The sequence below is a fragment of the Lathamus discolor genome, chromosome 5 (genome assembly GCF_037157495.1).
Source record: "Lathamus discolor isolate bLatDis1 chromosome 5, bLatDis1.hap1, whole genome shotgun sequence".
NCBI lineage: Eukaryota > Metazoa > Chordata > Aves > Psittaciformes > Psittacidae > Lathamus > Lathamus discolor.
The window spans coordinates 105,060,599-105,079,818 of NC_088888.1; the positions used below are offsets into that span (position 1 = coordinate 105,060,599).

The window sequence follows — 19,220 nt, forward strand, 5'->3', positions numbered from 1 at the left end:
TTCTGACACTTCTGCATTCACCAGGTTTTGGTGCTTGTTATGGTTTAGAGGTCAGTGGCAACAGTAGAGACTTGCCTAATTTGTGGCTGTTTGCTACAAGAGCCAAGGAAATGGACTACTATGAGAAACCTCTACAATGCTCTGTTGAAGGCAAACTGGCAGGCACTTAAAAGCAGTCTGAGATCAATATTGCTTAACATCTTCAATAATAACCTGAATAATGGGACAGTTTGTAGATGGTACGGTATTGGAAAGGAGAGTTGTTACAGCAGGGGTAGGGACCCCAAGGAGCCTCAGTGAGCTGGCAAAACCTTATGAAATGTTGTGAAGTTCAACAAAGGGAAGTGCAAAGTTCTGCACCTGAATAACCTTCTGCAACAGCATAGGCTAGGGACCAGCTGGCTAGAAAGCAGCTCTGAAGAAAAAAGGACAAATGGGTTTTAGGGGACAAGAAGTTGAACATGAGTCAGGAGTGTGGTCTTACAGCAATGGTGGCTAAGTGGGTACTGGATTTTACTAGTAAGAATATTGTAAGCACATCAAGGAGAGGGTTTATTAACTCCATTTGACATTCTGGTACTCCGCTTAATTGGAGTGTCCAGTTAGCGGCTTCCCTGATAAAGAGATATGTTGAAAAACTGGAGCAAGTCCAGTGAAGAGCCACCAAGCTGGTCAAGGTGCTGGAGCACACAGCATATGGGGAGATACTGAGAGACCCAGGTTTGTTCAGTCACAAGAAGAGAAAGGTCTTTCTGTTTTCTACTGTGAAATACGTGGCTCTATAGAAAAATGTTCTTGGAAACACACAGGAAAAACAATCAAACACCAAAAGCAATAAACACAAGTTGCAGCAGTGGAAATCTGATTAGATACAAGGAAAAAATTATTCACCTGGAGAGTGGTTTAGCCCTGGAACAGGTGCTGAAGGAGTTGGGGAATATTTATCTGTGGAGCAAAACTTGCCCGAGCAAATTCCTGCGCAACCGGACATAACATCAAAGCTGGATGTGCTTTGAGGAGGAGGTTGGACTGGGTAGGATCCAAGTATTGCTTCCAACTAAATTATTGCATGCTTTATGTGCTGCAGTCCCAACAGGTGATTTTTTTCCTGGTTATATTTTCAATGTTAAGTTTTACAAAAAGTCCACATAAAAGAGGCTTTTAAAATCTTGGTGCCTTAATATTTACGCTAGGGTATTTCATCCGCATCTGTAATTATAGAATCATAGAATAGTTGGGGTTGGAAAGGACCTCAAGATCATCTAGTTCCAACCCCCCTGCCATGGGCAGGGACACCTCACACTAAACCATCCCACCCAACGCTTTGTCCAACCTGGCCTTGAACACTGACAAGGATGGAGCATTCACAATCTCCCTGGGCAGCCCATTCCAGTGCCTCACCACCATTACAGTAAAGAACTTCCTCCTTATATCCAATCTAAACTTCCCCTGTTTAAGGTTTGACCCATTACCCCTTGTCCTGTCACTACAGTCCCTAATGAATAGTCCCTCCCCCGTATCCTTGCAGGCCCCCTTCAGGTACTGGAAGGCTGCTATGAGGTCTCCACGCAGCGATCTCAAGCTCCATCTGTATTGGGAGTGGGGCGGATGAATGGGCTAGAGCAGGGTCTCACAGCTGCCTGGAGGCAGTATGGCCTTCAATCAGTATCATGGACAAGGCTATCTTCTGCAAGGGAAAATAACTACCTGATAAAGGTAGCATCAGGATTGTGCTCACCTATTACGAACACATATCTACTCTGTACTGAATAGAGTGAGAAAGAGCCTACTGCCTCCTGTGGCTGGCTGACCTCATGTCCATGCATCTAAACCCTCTACCATGTACTCCTGCTCCTATACTTTCTATTCAAAACATCTGGCAGGAAGTGGGACTTCTACATATTAATGATTGGGTCTAGCTCTGTTATGTCTCAGACTGTATTACCTGTTTGGGGTAATCATGTAATCTTGCTAAGGAATAGGGTAGCACTTAAACAGGGGGATAATGGTGTGTCTGGATTTGAGACCTGTTTGTGTTCCTAGTGCAGATGATGGGGACTGCAGTGTGCTCAGATCTGCATGGAAGGTGGGATGTCATCAATACCAAAACATGACTAATGATGGTTAACAAAGCTGGTGATGTTAGCGTGAGAGTATAGGACAGATAAAACACCTAGACACATTTTAAATGTGCTGAATCTACAGATCTGGCACCTGAAGAGTGAGTCTGATACCACCAGTTAGGGCGGAGGGCAGAGTCTGTAAGTTTGTTACCACTCATTTCTACATAAGGAAGGCTGACTATCTCTGGTAATGACATATGCAGAAGACTTGCTGTGCCTGTCACAGGACCAGTAATGGGCAATTCCCCACTCTCAGGCAGAGGCAGTGTGCTCCTGCGCTGGGGGGCAAGGCAATTTTTTATCGTGGCATGCAAACAATAGCAAACAAAAAGAATAGGTGCCCTCAAAGAAACTCATCAATTCTAAGCACTGCACAGGATTTCATAAACTGGACATTTGACAAAAAGACAATAAATCAGGATTGCTGTGTGCCAGATGTTTCCACTGGAACCTCTGACACTTAGATCAAAAATACCCTAAGGAAGTTTTGGTGGTTCAGTATGAAAATGCTCACATGGGGCCCTGTTTTGTCATTTGCAGCATATGAAATAAAATGCTGCCTTTGATTTGAGAAAAAAACCCTCCAGGCTTAGTTTTCTGTGGCTTTCCTGTGTCTCTCATGGCTTTTGCTGTTCTGCTGGTTCTACCATGCAATACTTTTGGGGGTTCATTTTCCCTTTCCCTGCCTTCTGATCAGTGACCAAAAGGGGTTTATATTCCCTTATCTATATCTTTCTCACTGCTTTTAGCAACAGCTTAATATTGAAGGAATGTCTTGTCATTCTAGCTTTCCCTTCTGCTTGGCCCTGGCTAGACAGTGAAAGCAAGCTATCAGTTTAGCACCTAAAAGCTTGAGAGCTTGTCTGTACAAATCATTTTCACCTTAGCTGAGAAAACAGGCACAAGCCATCTGATAGAAAACAGTACTTGGCAAAACATTTACTTTTAGAGTTTTCCATATTCTAAATTCCTGATGTGAGAAACATTCCTACTTTCATGAAATAAACACACTTCACAGAATATTTCTACTTAGATGGGAGACAGTAACATAGTTATTCAACCTTATAGTAATCCTCATCGTCCTTAAAAATACATCATCTTCTAAGAGCAGACCGTAACATGATCATGTCTGTCTGTAGATGGGGACAAGAGATGGTGACTTGAGACAATTCTCTTGCACATAACAAAGGCTAAACAAGCCTATCCAAACTCTCCCTATCACTTCCCCTTAAAATGAAACAAGCTGCATTGGGTTTGTGTGGCAAAGCTTTGGTAGTGGGAGGGCTATATGGGTGGTTTCCGTGAGAAGCTGCTGGAAGCTTCCCCCATGTCTGAGTCTTTTCTTTTTAGATCCTTTGAACTGATCTGCTGTTGTTAGTCTTTTTACTTCTCTATGACTTTTTTTTCCATCTATTAAAATGAAGATCCTGATAGCTTAGAGTCCTTTCAGATTTTTATAGAATAAATGCTAGGTGAGAAGGAAATAATTTTATTATGAGTAGCCCTTTCCCTTTGAAAACAAGCCATCTTTTATTTACTGCCTTCTTTATGCAGTTGTATGGGGGTTTTCTGATTCTTCGCTGTTCTTTTTGCTAATTTTCTTTCATCAATTTACAGTTTATTAGAGGTGTTTCATAATCAGATATACCTTCCCATGCAAACATAAAGATATTAAAATACTCATGGAAAGCTCATATGTTTGTGCTCTCACAGTCTGAGTCTGGTAAATATTTTTAGGTGATTTCTGATGTGAATGGAAAAATATTTGCAAATAGATATCCTTTTTCCTTTTTAGAGTGTCAGTCAGCTACTGCTCTCCAGTTCATGATCAAGCGCTGCCATGGGAAAAGAAGATGCAGCATATATGCCAGCACATATGAATTTGGAGATCCTTGTTACCCAGGCATCCGAAAGCATCTTAATGTCATCTACACCTGTGGTGAGCCATGAAATTCTCTTACTTTAACTCTCACTGGGGTATGTGTTTTATGAAGAGTGGTGTGTGAAGAACAACAGGACTTGTAATCATACATAAAAAACTGAACTTCCGGTTGGCTCATGGTGATTCTTTGGTCATCAAGGGAAAGCTCTGTGGATCACTTGAGTGGTTTAAATCTGTCTCTTTTTCTACTCATTGGCTTGATAGAAAAAGCAGAAAACATAGAAATGATGTTTTGTTAACCCATTCAACACTGCCTCTGCAAGGCAAGAAAACGTGGTGGTAAAATCAATCCGTACGGTGGATGCTTATATCCTGAAAGCATCCTGCTGTTTCATCGGACTGCAGTGAAGTTGCGGTTATCAATAAGATCCTTATTATTTTGTTCTGTATTTTGTTTTAAATGGTAGAATAAGACAATCACCAATCCATACTTATCCACAGCATTAGTAGAAAATCACTCCCAAAATCTTCAGGTGAACATTGCAACATTTTCCTAACAAAATACTATTATTTGGAAAAAATAAACAGTTGGAACTCTCAGTCAGGAGCTTAAGTCACAGTGTTGACCAGACTCCTACCTGACTAGTCATCTTATTTTGCAACAGAGAAGAAATTGTTCCTGTGTGAGCTCTGTGGTATGAAAACAACATCAGGTCTGTTTTTCTTCAGTGATGACATCTTGGTCATTTGCAGCTGATTTATTTGAAATATTTGCTTCAGGGTTTTGCTTATATAGCAGTTGCTAGGATCAGCTCAGTCTCTCTGTCCCTTTCCACATCACTCTGGAAAAGGAAATTCTGGTGCTATTTTGAATCTGCTGAGCATGTAGTAGGGGGCGTATAGTAGAGGAGGTGCTGGCTGTGTCTTCACACAGCAACAGGTCTGTGGGTCAATCTCTGTAAGTGCAGGATGCTGAATCTGGCAGACAGTATTTGAGATGGAGTTACTGTAGCATTTTGTATAATTGCTATAGCATGGTGAATATACAGAACCTTGAAGAGCAGAGGATTGATGCAGGAGCATCAGGCTCTGAACTTCTGTCTGGCTGTTGTTTCATTTGGCAGGAGTGGCAGGAAGGTTGATGTTTGTTTGATTATTATTTTTTCTTAGTTCCTTTGGTTTTCGGTTGAAATGCTGTAGCAAGAAATAGCAAGGCTACCCATGCAAAGCCCTGTGAATTTTCTAGCCAGGAAGGTGATATCTTTATATAAAAAATATTAAAAAAATCTCATAAAGAGAGTGGAGGGAAGCTGATCCTCATAGGGATTTGACAGAAATGAAGGCAACACAGCAAAACAGGAGCTCCATAACTCAGAAATCCAGGGACAAAACAAACAGAGCCCTGGGATGTATTTCCAAGAGAATATCTCCTTCAAAGGCCTCCGCAGCTTTATTCTGGCATTGTGGTCCAGTCTCAAAGTCCACTACAAAAGGTAGTAATGATCTCTTAATCTAACCTTAACTTTTCTAGTCATAGCTTAACTGCACCAGGAAATGAATCATGGTTGAAAGCACAAAAATGGCATGAGTTGCTTTTTAGTGGCTGAAATCTGCCTCATCCCTTGAAAGTAGCCAAGGCTCCTTTTCAAAACCATGATCTCAGACATGTGTCTAAGCTGGATTTTGTGATCACTAGACATCTATTTCTCCTCTTAAAGGGCAAAATCCTTCAAAATGTGAAAACCAAATAAACAAGAAATCAAATTCCAGTCCTGTGTGCTTGTGCTGGACAGAAGTAAATCCTGTCATTCTTTAAAAACAAATGGCAATTTGATATTCTTATGGTTTAGAGAACAATTGCAGTGTAGAAAGCCTCCTGTTGGATGTCTCTGTTTCAGGTTTCCATAAAGCTGAATGCATTATTGCTTCTGGTATGGTGTTCTCCTACTTTCACAAAAAATATGGAAGTGAAAGGGAGCAGGCTTTGACTGACAAATGTGACCACATTTTATGTGACCTGTATCTAGATACATATCCCTGTTCCCCACCTCTTCCGATTGGAAATACTTGATTACTGGAGTGTAGGATGCAGCTTTGCTGCTATTCATTGGAGAGCAGTGAAAAACAAAGGGTGATCCTTGCATAAACTTGGGAAATGTGGTATACAGAATAGGTTTCTCTGAGCATCACTTCAAACGTTTCTTGTTGCTGCTTGACATAGGTAACTTTATCACTCTCTGAGATCAAGCAGTGCAGTTATTCTGTGTCTCTGGCACTCCCTGGCTGCCAGGCTGTGGCAGAAGTGTCCTGCCATGGTTCAGCAGTTTGGACCATTGTCACTGGTCTGACCTGTGAGAAAAATTGCAATGTGCTCTTGACCGGTGTTACCAACCCCCTGTGCTGCTTCAGAAGAGGTGGTGAGAGCAAGCCTATTAATGGATGTGGAAGCACAGGTAGGAGGCTTTTCATGCAGACCTTTCCCATGTGAGAAACTTCAGTAATTATGGGGACTGTAGGGACTCTGCTCTTGGTGCTAACGCATGGGAGGGCTGGAAAGAGAAAAATATGTCGTCTTCTGTTAGCAATTCATGAAAGACTCTGCTGAGGGAGTAATTTATGAGGTGACAAAAGGTAGTACTAATTGAAAACTCGTGTTTTTAGCAGAAATCATGGCCCTTTTGCTGACACGGCCTTTGTGACAGGCATTAATGCTGGTGTTGGCTGTGGAGACCAATGACTAGTGAAGAGCTAGTAAGGCAACTTATCTCCCAGTCCTGGCAGGAGAACATCTGCAAGTGTTTCTCAGGTCAGCACATACAATCTGTTCTTCTCTGGCTTGACAAAAGGAGCTAGGCCATATTCTGGGTCTCCAAGAGGTAAATGGACGAAGCAACAGCTTTTCTTTAAGCCATGTCCAAATTTTTTGGAGGTTCATTCCTTCAGCCTCCATGTTTTATTGGACATAAGAATTCCTGCCAGACATACACAATTTTGTTGGTGAATCTGGTTTTGACTAAAGGTGTCATCTAACCTTTTGCCCAGCTGTATTTTTTGTAATAATTTGTTGTAATTATTCCAGCCAGTGGCAATGTCTCAAGTCAGCAGTTCTCCCTATCATGTTATATCCCCCTGCTTCTTACTTTAAATGCCTGTTGGCATCATCTAGCTGAGAGGGAAATGCTACAAGTTAGCATGTATGTACAAGATGATTGAATCAAGCAAGTAACCAGCAGCCCGATGTGATAGCGATCTCTTGTGTGCATTAGGGTCTCATTAGCCTAGCCAAAGAAACAGATGAAAAATCCTCCAATGTGAAAACATTCCAAACCTGAATCTTGGCAGGAGCTGAAATACTAAATTTTGGCCCAGAGCCAGGTGTAGCTAATGGGATGGTGTGGAAGGAGGGGTTTTCCAGTATGTGGGTCCCATTACTGCATTCATAGATACTTTTTTTAAAGGGAAAGGCAAATTAATTCTGGGAAAGCTCCTAACACGTTGTGAGTTTGCTTTCTGAGTGTGGCAGCTGTAACTGGAGGGGGATTAGAAAAACAAAATAGCTCTGCCTTTTCTTTAAAATACCCTGAAACTCTTAGAGGGTAACAGCAAATAAAAGAGTGTTAAGGCAACTGAGAACAATAGTGCAATAAAGATGTAATAGAAGTCTTTCTGTCTGTCTCTCTTTCTTTGGTATAAAGCATTGTATTTGTAGTATCTGTGGGTACCTGGCTAGTGGTTTTGTACTCGCTGGCAAAAGTTACTGTGGTGCCAACCTTTTCCTTTTACTTAATTGTCCACTTATTATCTTCAAAGACTCTCCTTAATTCTCTAGATCTCTTTCCTCTCTAGTACACTAGACTTGTTTTTTTGGCCTCTACTAAAGTCCTAACTCAGCAATGTATTAAAGCCTGATGAATTTTTTCACATGCACAAATGCCACTTGGATTCAAGGAAGTGTTTGAGCGTGTGCTTTATTTTAAGACCCATGCATAAATACCATGAAAGTTAAATATTTTCTCAAATGCTTCCTTGAGTGGGGATGAGGGGCTTGTCTGTGTGTAAATAGAAACCTTATTCTTATTACCGAAAGTTGAGGGAGCAATTCAGAGTGCTTACTGTCCTGATCGCCAGACCTGCCTCCCTTGTGCAATCAGTGGAGGCTGTAAATGTAAACCCTCTGCTAAGTACTTGCTATTCTTTAAATACAGGATCACTTGAAAATGGCCTGATGAGAAAAAGAAAGAGAGAAGGAAGGAAGGAGGGAGGGAGGGAAGGAAGGAAGGAAGGAAGGAAGGAGGGAGGGAAGGAAGGAAGGAGGGAGGGAAGGAAGGAAGGAGGGAGGGAGGGAAGGAAGGAAGGAAGGAGGGAAGGAAGGAAGGAGAAAAGGAAGGAGGGAAGGAAGTAAAGAAAGGAAGGAAGTAAAGAAAGAAAGAAAAAGAAAGAAAAAGAAAGAAAGAAAGAAAGAAAGAAAGAAAGAAAGAAAGAAAGAAAGAAAGGAAGGAAGAAAAAGAAAGAAAGAGAAAGAAAGAAAGAAAAAGAAAGAAAGAAAAAGAAAAAGAAAGTAAGAAGGAAAGAAAGAAAGAAAGTAAGAAGGAAAGAAAGAAAGAAAAAGAAAGTAAGAAAGAAAGAAAGAAAAAGAAAGAAAGAAAGAAAGAAAGAAAGAAAAAGAAAGAAAGAAAGATGGGGATAGTGAATTTCTTTGTGTCTAGGTGTGCTTCAGAGAGTTGGCTAGGTCCTGTTAACTGGCGGCTTTTTAATGCCTTTGTTAGACATATGTTGGACAAAATGGAGGAAATGTGGCCTTGGATGTATTTTTGATGGGAATATCCATCGTGCTTTTAGATGTGTGTGTGCCTCTTGCTTGATTCATGCTCGGTAGAAAGGGGTCATTGGGCTGAGAGCTAATGAACTGCCATGGTAACTCATAAATTTCTTGGAAAAATCCTGCAGTTCTACCACATTAATAATCCTGCCATCCTGCTTTATGGGGCGATAAGCTGGGTCCCAGGGGCCAAACACTTCACATCCTGATGAGAAAACTCGGCAGGTAAAGGATAAAGTATGAGTGCAGGGACAGCAGCCACTGTTATTTTGTAGTGTCTGGTGCTGCTGCTGGGAGACCAAGCTGGGTCAGTGAGAGACGGTAGAGATGCTCTGGGGTGATGTGGGTATGCTGACCTTTGAGTACTTGAGAAAGCAGTCTAGCTTTTGCCAAAATGTTGTGTTTAAATACATATTCTATCAAGTTGGACTAGAGGCAGGGTCTGTGCTAGACAAGAGAGCTCTGAGGTGGTTACCCTTATAATGGTGATGAGGAGGGAGGATAAAGAGCTGCACAAATTCTCTCCCATCATTTCAAAGGGACTGTGCTCTAGTCCATTAGCTCCTGTGCAGTAAATCTATCAATGCCTCAGGCTGGAAGAATGTAATGGTCCCTTTTGCTCTTAAAATTTATGATTTCATGAATATAGAAAATGCATTTTTATCACTGAAAAAACATGCTTTTTGTTGCTATAGAAAGCAATGTCCAGGATCTGCAAAAAAATAGAAAAGGAGAAATCCCATATCTCCAAGGAAAAACAAAAGCCTTTTGAAGCAGGGCAACGCAGGCATGGTCTTGCTAGAGAAAGATAGAAACAGAACATATAATGCAGATTTCCTTTCTTCAAAAGTTGAAGTAAAATTGATATTTATACACAAATAAACATTTTAGGTAGCCTGGCTCTAGGGATACTGAATATATGTTTGATAATATCTATTTAACTGGGATTCTTGTGTTGTACTGTAAAGTAGAACTCAGAGATACGTAGATTTTAAAATCACAGCCATGTAGTTTGACCTACCAAATAAATGAAGAGTAAGGATATAATAGAATTCCATTATGTGACCGCATTTAATGTCAAGACACTGGGTTCAGAGATGGTTTAGGACGTGTTTATATCCTCTGTCTTATTTCCCAAGATAACAGAAGTTTGTCCAGTAATTTTTGTATCAAGCCTATGCTTTTCTTCAGGCTATAGTGTATGTTTCAAAAAGCTATCCAGTCCTCACATAATGGCTTCAAATAAAGGAACATTCATGAAATGAGATTCATCTGACCACGTTTACACAAAAGCCATAGAGATTTATAGTGTAGACATTCCCATCTGAAAATGGAGGTAATGGAGAGAAACAGCTGCTTTAGAGGCACAAATCATCTCATCCTAAAGTAGGTGCCTGAAAGAGATGAACTGCATGGTAATACCATTGTTTTCTCCATACATCTATTGGTTTCCTCTCCTACTATTTGACTGGATCTCCACTTATCATAGGTTTACCTAGGTAAGAGCTGAACATGATGCTTATTTAAGTTCTTAGGGGGGATTTCTTCCTTTGAACCTTGAGAAATTACCTGCAGCCAGACAGAAGTGGTAGTGCTGAAAATGTTCTTAAATAGCACCTTGGTGTTTTGCACCTCAGCTCAAGGCTATATCAGTCTCCAGACCTGGGTTTGGAGAAGGATTTTCCTGTTAATTGGATTTGCATGGGATTGAGGTCCACTTTCTACATTTCAGCCTTATAAATTCCTTTGATGTTTCAAGGAGCTAGTAAGGGGTTGATAGCTTTTCTGTCTTCTTCGACTGGCTTTCAGGTTTCTATTCTTTTGGCCTCTTGTTCTCAAAGTCAGATTTGTTGTAGACTGTCAGGGACTGGCTGGTGGTATGGGAGAGGGGGCAGAGTAGATTTTCATTGGTAATGTAACATCTGTTGCCTGTTCCTGCAAGCAAATGGACTTGTTCAACTGCCTTTTACACATTCCCATCCAGAAGGAAAAGGGGCTTGTTTCACCTTTCAGAAGAAAGGAGACCTCACTTCCAAAAATACTCATGCATCACAGAAGTTGTTTATAAAAGCACGTGGCAGTGTAACTGAAGACTGCACCATGATGGGTAAGCACAAATCTCACGGCTGACATTTTCTGACTTCTGAGGCTGTGACTTTGTCATCTTTGGTGATGTTGTCTTAGCAATTTTTGTTGATGAGGTTTCCTGGATCTTAGAAAGAAGCAAAGAAGAAAACCCCTCAGTCAGCAAGGCTCAGGTAATTTTGATTCATGGAACAGATCTGTTGGAGATCATGGATTACCTGAGGCCAAAGGCAAGATGCCATCTCTTTTGCTGAGCAGTGCTAAAGTGAGTGGGGCATGCACTTTACGAATGGGTTTAGGAGTACCTGCTAGTAACAGAGGCTATCGTAACTCTGCCATCCTACACCAAGGAGTTATCTGCTATACAGGCAAAGAAATGTTTAGGTTTAACATTAGTTATTGTACAAGAATGTGAAACGTGACTGACATGGCACAAACAGCCCTATTAGACTTAAGATGAAGCTCGGTAAATTATGTAATTGGAAGCTGTCATTGTTCTGCTCCTGTTTGTCTTTGCTTGCCGTAAAACCGTAGCTTGATCTGAATCACACATCCAGAAAAGTCCAAACATGTCTGGCCTGGCTGGCCCAGGCACAGCAACTCTTCAATACCAGGGCAGAACGAGCCTGTGTCTGACATTGATTAGGGTAAATAAATATTGTGAAGAATCAGAGCTCTGCATCTCAGGTGGAGGAGGAGCAGGTAATGCTGTCACCTCAAGGGAAAGGCCTGAAAGCCCTTTGATTCTTGCAGAGAAGAAATGGAGACCTGGAGATAAAAATCATTGCCTTGGGGATGGAGAGAAAGGAAGACGGGGCTGGAGGAAGCAGAGAGGCAGTTCAAAGGACAACTTTTACCATGATCCTAAGCAGAATGTGCTGTAAGACAAGTGCAACCTTACAATTAGATAAGTTTTGCAAGCCTGCTGCTGTGGTCCTCCATTGCTGCCATTACTGGGTTACATACAGAGCTTCTGCTATGGAAAAAGAGTCCCATAAAGAGTTAGCAAAAGTACTTTACAACCCCTGACCCCCACTGTTCACAAGGCGTGTGCACCTGAGACCTTTATTCCTTTTATTTGTATTTTTTTGTTTGTTTGTTTTGCTTTAGTTGATAGGGACCATGGTCTAAAAATCACAGGGAGAGGTGTATCAGGGGCTAGCTGCATGGTTCCTGTGGAGTGTAAGGGGCTGCTGCAGGTCATTTTGCTCAGTATCCATGCTACTTCAGTCTATGGGTTGCTGGAGTATTGGTTGGCTGCAGGGAAGGGAGGTTAGACTGTTGTGTGGAGTAGGTGATGTCAGGGATGGGAAGGAAGCGGGTGGGACTTTTTTTATTCTGGTATTATCCATATATTTCAGAAATCTAGAATTTTAAGAAGTGTTTTAGAATAGACTCAGAGTTCCTATGGGAATAACTGCCCTGCTAAACTGCAACATAACCCAGATTTTAAGATGTCTGGACATATCTCTGAGGTTTCTAAACAGATTTGCTCATTGAATGATTTCCTCTAACATAAATTTGTGCATGTCCTTGGGGCTGAACATCAATCTTCCAGCTAGAGAACTGGGGTGGGTCTGGCAGAGGTCTGTCTGGCTGTCCGGAGACCTCTGTGCCTGAATAGGGAGGGTACAGCCTTGAAAGCATTTGTGATCCACCCATGATTTCACCCCAGAAAAGCAGAGCTACCTGAGAATGATTGTGCAACATGAATGTAATATATCTAAAAGAAATCTTTTGGAAAATCTGAAGAGGGATAAGTGAAGCAGAATTAAAATGAAATAATTTATCTATGTGGTGACTTTTTTTTCTGCATTCACAACCCTACTGTACAGACTTTCTATTCTTTGACATACTGATTCAGAGAATCATAGAATAGTTAGGGTTGGAAAGGACCTAAGATCATCTAGTTCCAACCCCCCTGCCATGGGCAGGGACACCTCACACTAAACCATCCCACCCAACGCTTTGTCCAACCTGGCCTTGAACACTGACAGGGATGGAGCATTCACAATCTCCCTGGGCAACCCATTCCAGTGCCTCACCACCATTACAGTAAAGAACTTCCTCCTTATATCCAATCTAAACTTCCCCTGTTTAAGGTTTGACCCATTACCCCTTGTCCTGTCACTACAGTCCCTAATGAATAGTCCCTCCCCCGTATCCTTGCAGGCCCCCTTCAGGTACTGGAAGGCTGCTATGAGGTCTCCACGCAGCCTTCTCTTCTCCAGGCTCAACAGCCCCAACTTCCTCAGCCTATCTTCATACGGGAGGTGCTCCAGTCCCCTGATCATCCTCGTGGCCCTCCTCTGGACTTGTTCCAGCAGTTCCATGTCCTTTTTATGTTGAGGACATATGTTGATTCCCTCAGCCGTGTTCTTTTAGAAATTCTGGCATGAATAAATGGTAGATATTTATAATTTTATTACTTTTTTACCTGGGAACCTCATGGAATAGCCTCATTAAGTAGGGTTACTGATGATTTTCCATGCCTGTCAAGACCTGCACAGGTTTCAAATATAGTAATTAACAGTAATGTTTCCAGGCATGAGTCTTCTTTACTGAAAAGTCGGTAGGCAGCCAGTCTGCCAGCCCCTTTCATGCAGGACACTGCAGGCTATAGTCAGAGGAATGTCTGAGCAATGAATGGCTGACCCTTCATTCAGCGATCACCCTAACTCCTCCTAATTGAGGTTAATGCCAAAAGCATTGACACCTTGATGCTAACTCATTAGTGCCTGGAGGCTACTGGAGATTGCTGACAGCTCAGTGAAAAACTCATTAGACTAAATTTAAAGGGGGCATTTGACACCATGACCAATTAAGATCTGTTTGCATGGAACACATATATATTTGCCTTCACTTTTTGAAAATGTATCAAGATAATGCCATTTCCTTGCACCGTTTATAGAAGAATTCACAGCTGGTGTCTTTCTGCGAGCACGTGCACATTTCTCTGCTGTGCACGTACCACTGCCCTGCTGTTTTCTAGCTGCCCTCTCTTCTCTTTCTCCACTTTAATGTGAAGCAAACAGGAAATTCTACGCGACTTTGGAAAATCCTTGTTCCTGACCATGAAAAGAGAAGTAGAAGAGCAGGACGGAGAGGAGAAATAAATAGGAATTTTGTGAAAGCCACCAAAGTTGCAAATGTGTGTGACCTCTGTGATGAGGTCCTGTGGTACAATCGGGGTTTGTGAGATGCTGCTGAACTAGAATAACAGTAACAACCACTCAGGGGTGTCTGTAGCCCATTGATGTAAGGTACATGGGCATCAAATGTGTATTTAATTGCTGGGAAGTGCACTAATGGTTTACATGATGTTGCCATGCCTACAGGTCTCGCTAAGGACTGTCCTGTTGTGCAATGCACTTGCTTACTACAAAACAGTCCCTACCATGAGTAATTTAGTGGTTACAAAAGCAGGGCCAGACAGATTTTGGGAGAAAGTATTAATCTCACTTTATGCATGGAGATAATATTCACACAAAAGTTTGTGTCAGGGGTTTGTGCTGAACCTAAAATCTATCAACAGAATGCCTTACCTGTACATGCTTCTTCCCTGTCTAGTAGCTTATTGCTGTATATTCTGTAGTGACTTTGTTAGATCAGTAGATCCATGCTTTGTTCTCCACGTGGACTTTTCACCATGCAGTATTCCCTGCCTAATCCTTTCTTATATGAGATGAAAAGAAAGCAACAGGATGTGGCAAGATAATTTCTCTTTTTTTCCCGTTTTGAACCTGAGCTATGGCTCCCTATGGTCAGACCAACCAGGGAGGGAGTTCCATAGCAGGCAGCTGTTAACAACTCTGCCCTGCATGGACTAGGCAGGGAGGAGGATGTTATTGACTTATATGACTATGTAATGTATAACATCAAATTATGGCCAACCTGGGTCCCTGCAGCCATGTGTAGCTATAGAACATTATTCTTGTTGCAGTTCAAGTTCTCGGCTGGGAGAGGTAAAGTGATGGCTGACTTTTCTGTGTCTTCCCACCACCTTGGGACATGCCCAGGTCCATTTTATCATTGAGTGGTATAAAAGAATTCCAGAGAACCGCTCTTTTGACCCTCTTTGAGCATCCTCTTGCACTCTACCTTGACTTTGGAGGCCTGAGACACAGGTATTTTATCTTCTGGTTGTATGGAGGTCTTGGAATGGGCTTTTACAGTCTGCGTCTGGCCATTGCTGCAGTAGTGATTAGAGGCATTTAGGAGCATTTTGATTAGTAGAGATCTCCCTCAAGTTCCTTAGGTAATGTCTGCTCAACACAGATGACCTCTTGGGGGTGGATCTCACCTTAAAGTAGGGAGGAGATTGACATGGGAGTTACACCCCGGCACTCTTGTTCTCCAAGAAACTTTCACAAACATTCACCTGGCCTTTACTTTTCCTACCTCCATTTCATGACCTCTTTTTATTCAAAGTGTACGCACTCAAATGGTTAATGCCCCTTCAGACAGACACTTCAAGTACTGTTGACAGTGGCTACTTTTCATGTCCTGTTTTAGTCATTGTTTAGCTAAGCCATTCATGTTCAGCTCCTTTAATCTTGCCTCATAAATCAACCTGTCTAGTCACCCAGTTGTCTTTCTGTTGCTCTTTTCCACAATTACCTATATCTTTTAACAATCACTGAGCAGGCTTATGGTTATTTTTCCCCTGGGGGCCAGCAGAGACTTACAGTTTCTTTGCTTTATATTAACAATGGCAGTTGTTTCAGCATCATGCAGTACCAGCACCACTACCTGGGGAGAAAAGCTGACTGTCTCTGCAACTTCAGTCTCAAGTATCCTGCCTCTCAGTATTTCACTTATTTTTCCTTATTTAGGTGAACTGAGCAAAAGAAAATAGCAATTTCTGAATGTCAGAGTAGGGAAGCATTTCTGCATGTGGAAAACAGGATCATGGGGGACATCATCAGCATCCCTTGCTGGCTGGTTGTGTTCCCAGCCTTTCTGATACACAGGCTTGGGGCCTTAAGGATGACTGATACTACATCATATAAACAATGAAGCAAATCCTACCAAATCCCTTTAGAAGATATTTAACTAAATTCCAAACACATGAGGCCACCCTGGGCCATCTCTTATCTTTGAAAGCCATCTCACAGCTGCCTGCAGAGACTCTGGAGGCTGGTTAATCCAAAGCAGATGGACCCTTGGTGTCGGTGCCTTCAGGGGAAGGAGGGAAGGCAGAGGCTTGGAGGTCTCTGTTTTGAATGAGTGTCACTCCATTTGTGTCCAAGACAAAGCCTCAGGGAGAGGAAGATACCTGGCAATGCAGCTCCATCTGCAGTTCAACAAAACTGTCCCCTAGCTGGTCAAAAAACGCCTTAGCCTGGATGCTCATAGCTCATGGTGATTCAGAGTGTATATCAAGGACCAGTCTGTAGATGGGACTTTCACTATCTAGCCCATAGATCATGTTTATTTGTTTCAAGCTTTGAAGAAATTCTTGTAATATTTTCTTTGGAAGAAAAAACATGTCTGGGAACAGATAAAAAATAACTTTTTTCCAAGGGTACCTGAAAATTAAAAAGAAAATAGATCAGTTCATAAAAGGGCAAAACCCTACCATGTTTCATCTCCCTCTTTCTTACCAACAAGTGTTGTGTTACAGTAGGAACTGTAATTATAGGACAAAGGGTAATGGGTTTAAACTTAAGCAGGGGAAGTTCAGGTTGGATATAAGGAAGAAGTTCTTTACTGTGAGGGTGGTGAGGCATTGGAATGGGTTGCCCAAAGAAATGGTAAATTCTCCATCCCTGTCAGTGTTCAAGGCCAGGTTGGACAGAGCCTTGGGTGACATGGTCTAGTGTGAGGTGTTACAGCCCATGGTAGGGGTGTTGGAACTTGATGATCTTAAGGTCCTTTACAACTCTAAGCATTCTATGATTCTGTGATTCTAAGTGTTACCTCTATATTTGGACAAGCATGGTAGTCAGCATGGCTCAATGGATAGGCACTGGCCTAAGACCAATAGGCTTTCTTCTTAACCCTGATTTGTCACCATCTCTTTGATACTGGGCAGTCATTTGGCTTCCTCCTGCCTTGTGTGGCTAGGCAGCATAGAATCAAAGAATAGTTAGGGTTGGAAAGGACCTCAAGATCATCTAGTTCCAACCCCCCTGCCATGGGCAGGGACACCTCACACTAAACCATCCCACCCAACGCTTTGTCCAACCTGGCCTTGAACACTGACAGGGATGGAGCATTCACAATCTCCCTGGGCAACCCATTCCAGTGCCTCACCACCCTAACAGGAAAGAATTTCCTCCTTATATCTAATCTAAACTTCCCCTGTTTAAGTTTTAACCCGTTACCCCTTGTCCTGTCACTACAGTCCCTGACAAAGAGTCCCTCCCCAGCATCCCTATAGGCCCCCTTCAGGTACTGGAAGGCTGCTATGAGGTCTCCACGCAGCCTTCTCTTCTCCAGGCTGAACAGCCCCAACTTTCTCAGTCTGTTTTCACACGGGAGGTGCTCCAGTCCCCTGATCACCCTCGTGGCCCTCCTCTGGACTTGTTCCAGCAGTTCCATGTCCTTTTTATGTTGAGGACACCAGAACTGCACACAATACTGCAGGTGAACTCTCACAAGAGCAGAGTAGAGGGGCAGGATCACCTCTTTCAACCTGCTGGTCACGCTGCTTCTGATGCAGCCCAGGATACGGTTGGCTTTCTGGTCTGCAAGCGCACTGAAGCTGGCTCATGTTCATTTTCTCATCGACCAATACCCCCAAGTCCTTCTCTGCAGGGCTGCTCTGAATCTCTTCTCTGCCCAACCTGTAGCTGTGCCTGGGGTTGCTTCGACCCAGGTGTAGGACCTTGTACTTGGCATGGTTGAACTTCATAAGGTTGGCATCAGCCCACCTTACAAGCTTGTCGAGATGCCTCTGGTTTGCATCCCTTCCCTCCAACGTATCAACTGAACCACACAGCTTGGTGTCATCAGCAAACTTGCTGAGGGTGCACTCAATCCCACTGTCCATGTCAGCGACAAAGATGTTAAACAAGACCGGTCCCAACACCGATCCCTGAGGGACACCACTGGTTACTGGTCTGCAGCTGGACATCGAGCCATTGACCACAACTCTTTGTGCGCGGCCATCCAGCCAGTTCTTTATCCGCCGAGTGGTCCATCCATCAAATTGATGTCTCTCCAATTTAGAGACAAGGATGTCGTGTGGGACAGTGTCGAACGCTTTGCACAAGTCCAGGTAGATGACATCGACTGCTCTACCCCTGTCCATCAGTTCTGTAGCCCCATCATAGAAGGCCACCAAATTGGTCAGGCAGGATTTCCCCTTAGTGAAGCCATGCTGGCTGTCACCAAGCACCTTGTTGTTTTTCATGTGCCTTAGCATGCCTTCCAGGAGAATGTGCTCCAAGATTTTGCCAGGCACAGAGGTGAGACTGACTGGTCTGTAATTCCCTGGGTCTTCCATTTTCCCCTTCTTGAAAATGGGGGTTATAGTTCCCTTTTTCCAGTCGTCGGGAACTTCACCTGACTGCCATGATTTTTCAAATACGATGGCCAGTGGCTTAGCAACTTCATTTCCCAGCTCCTTCAGGACCTGCGGATGGATTTCATCAGGTCCCATGGACTTGTGCACGTTCAGATTTTTAAGATGGTCTCGAACCAGATCCTCTCCTACAGTGGGCCCAAGGTCTTCATTCTCACAGTTTGCTCAGCATCTGGTATGAGAGAACACCAGCCTCACCATCTCCCTTGGGGCTTCATTTTATGCATTTAGTGCAAACATGACCACACAGATGTGATGTATCTCTCTTTTCAGAGCTTACAGCCACTTTTGAACGTTATTGACATGAAGCTTTGGAAAGATCATGTGTCAAACTCCTGCCTGACATTGTTGTCATTATAATGCACTCAGTCAAGAATTCAATGACTGTCTTCCATTTGTTTTTCATTTAATTGTTCCCTCTGGAGTATTTTTATAATTCTTATTACTATTAAGAATAACTAATGTTACATTCTCTTCTCTCTTATGGTTTTTCATTGAAAAAATCAAACCATTCAGATCTACCCCATGATTACATACTAACACACATTTTTTAATGTTCTGTATATTGATCAAAGGGTCTGACTTCCGCTATGTGAAATCTGTACCTGATTCCCACAAGTAAGAAAGGCAAATTTTCTCCTCTGTGCTGTCAGAGATTACCAAAAACTTCTGCAGATGCCTTGGGTTCTGGTGAAGAATGGAGTATAGAATGTCAGTGCTGTGTTTTGATAAGACCAAGCTATGTAGTAAATTGGTGTAATGTAAATTTTTTGTCAGCTA

At 42.6% G+C, this 19,220-nt stretch overlaps 1 protein-coding gene across 10 annotated transcripts in view; it reads left to right on the forward strand.

Annotated features, from left to right (window-relative positions):
• EVA1A (eva-1 homolog A, regulator of programmed cell death) overlaps positions 1-19,220 on the forward strand; it is a 211,752-nt gene that overhangs the window by 101,106 nt on the left and 91,426 nt on the right. For all 10 annotated transcript variants that reach the window (XM_065681766.1, XM_065681767.1, XM_065681764.1 and 7 more), the window contains one exon: positions 3,919-4,062. In XM_065681766.1, coding sequence (XP_065537838.1) covers positions 3,919-4,062 — 144 coding nt within the window. The remainder of the gene's footprint in view (positions 1-3,918; positions 4,063-19,220) is intronic.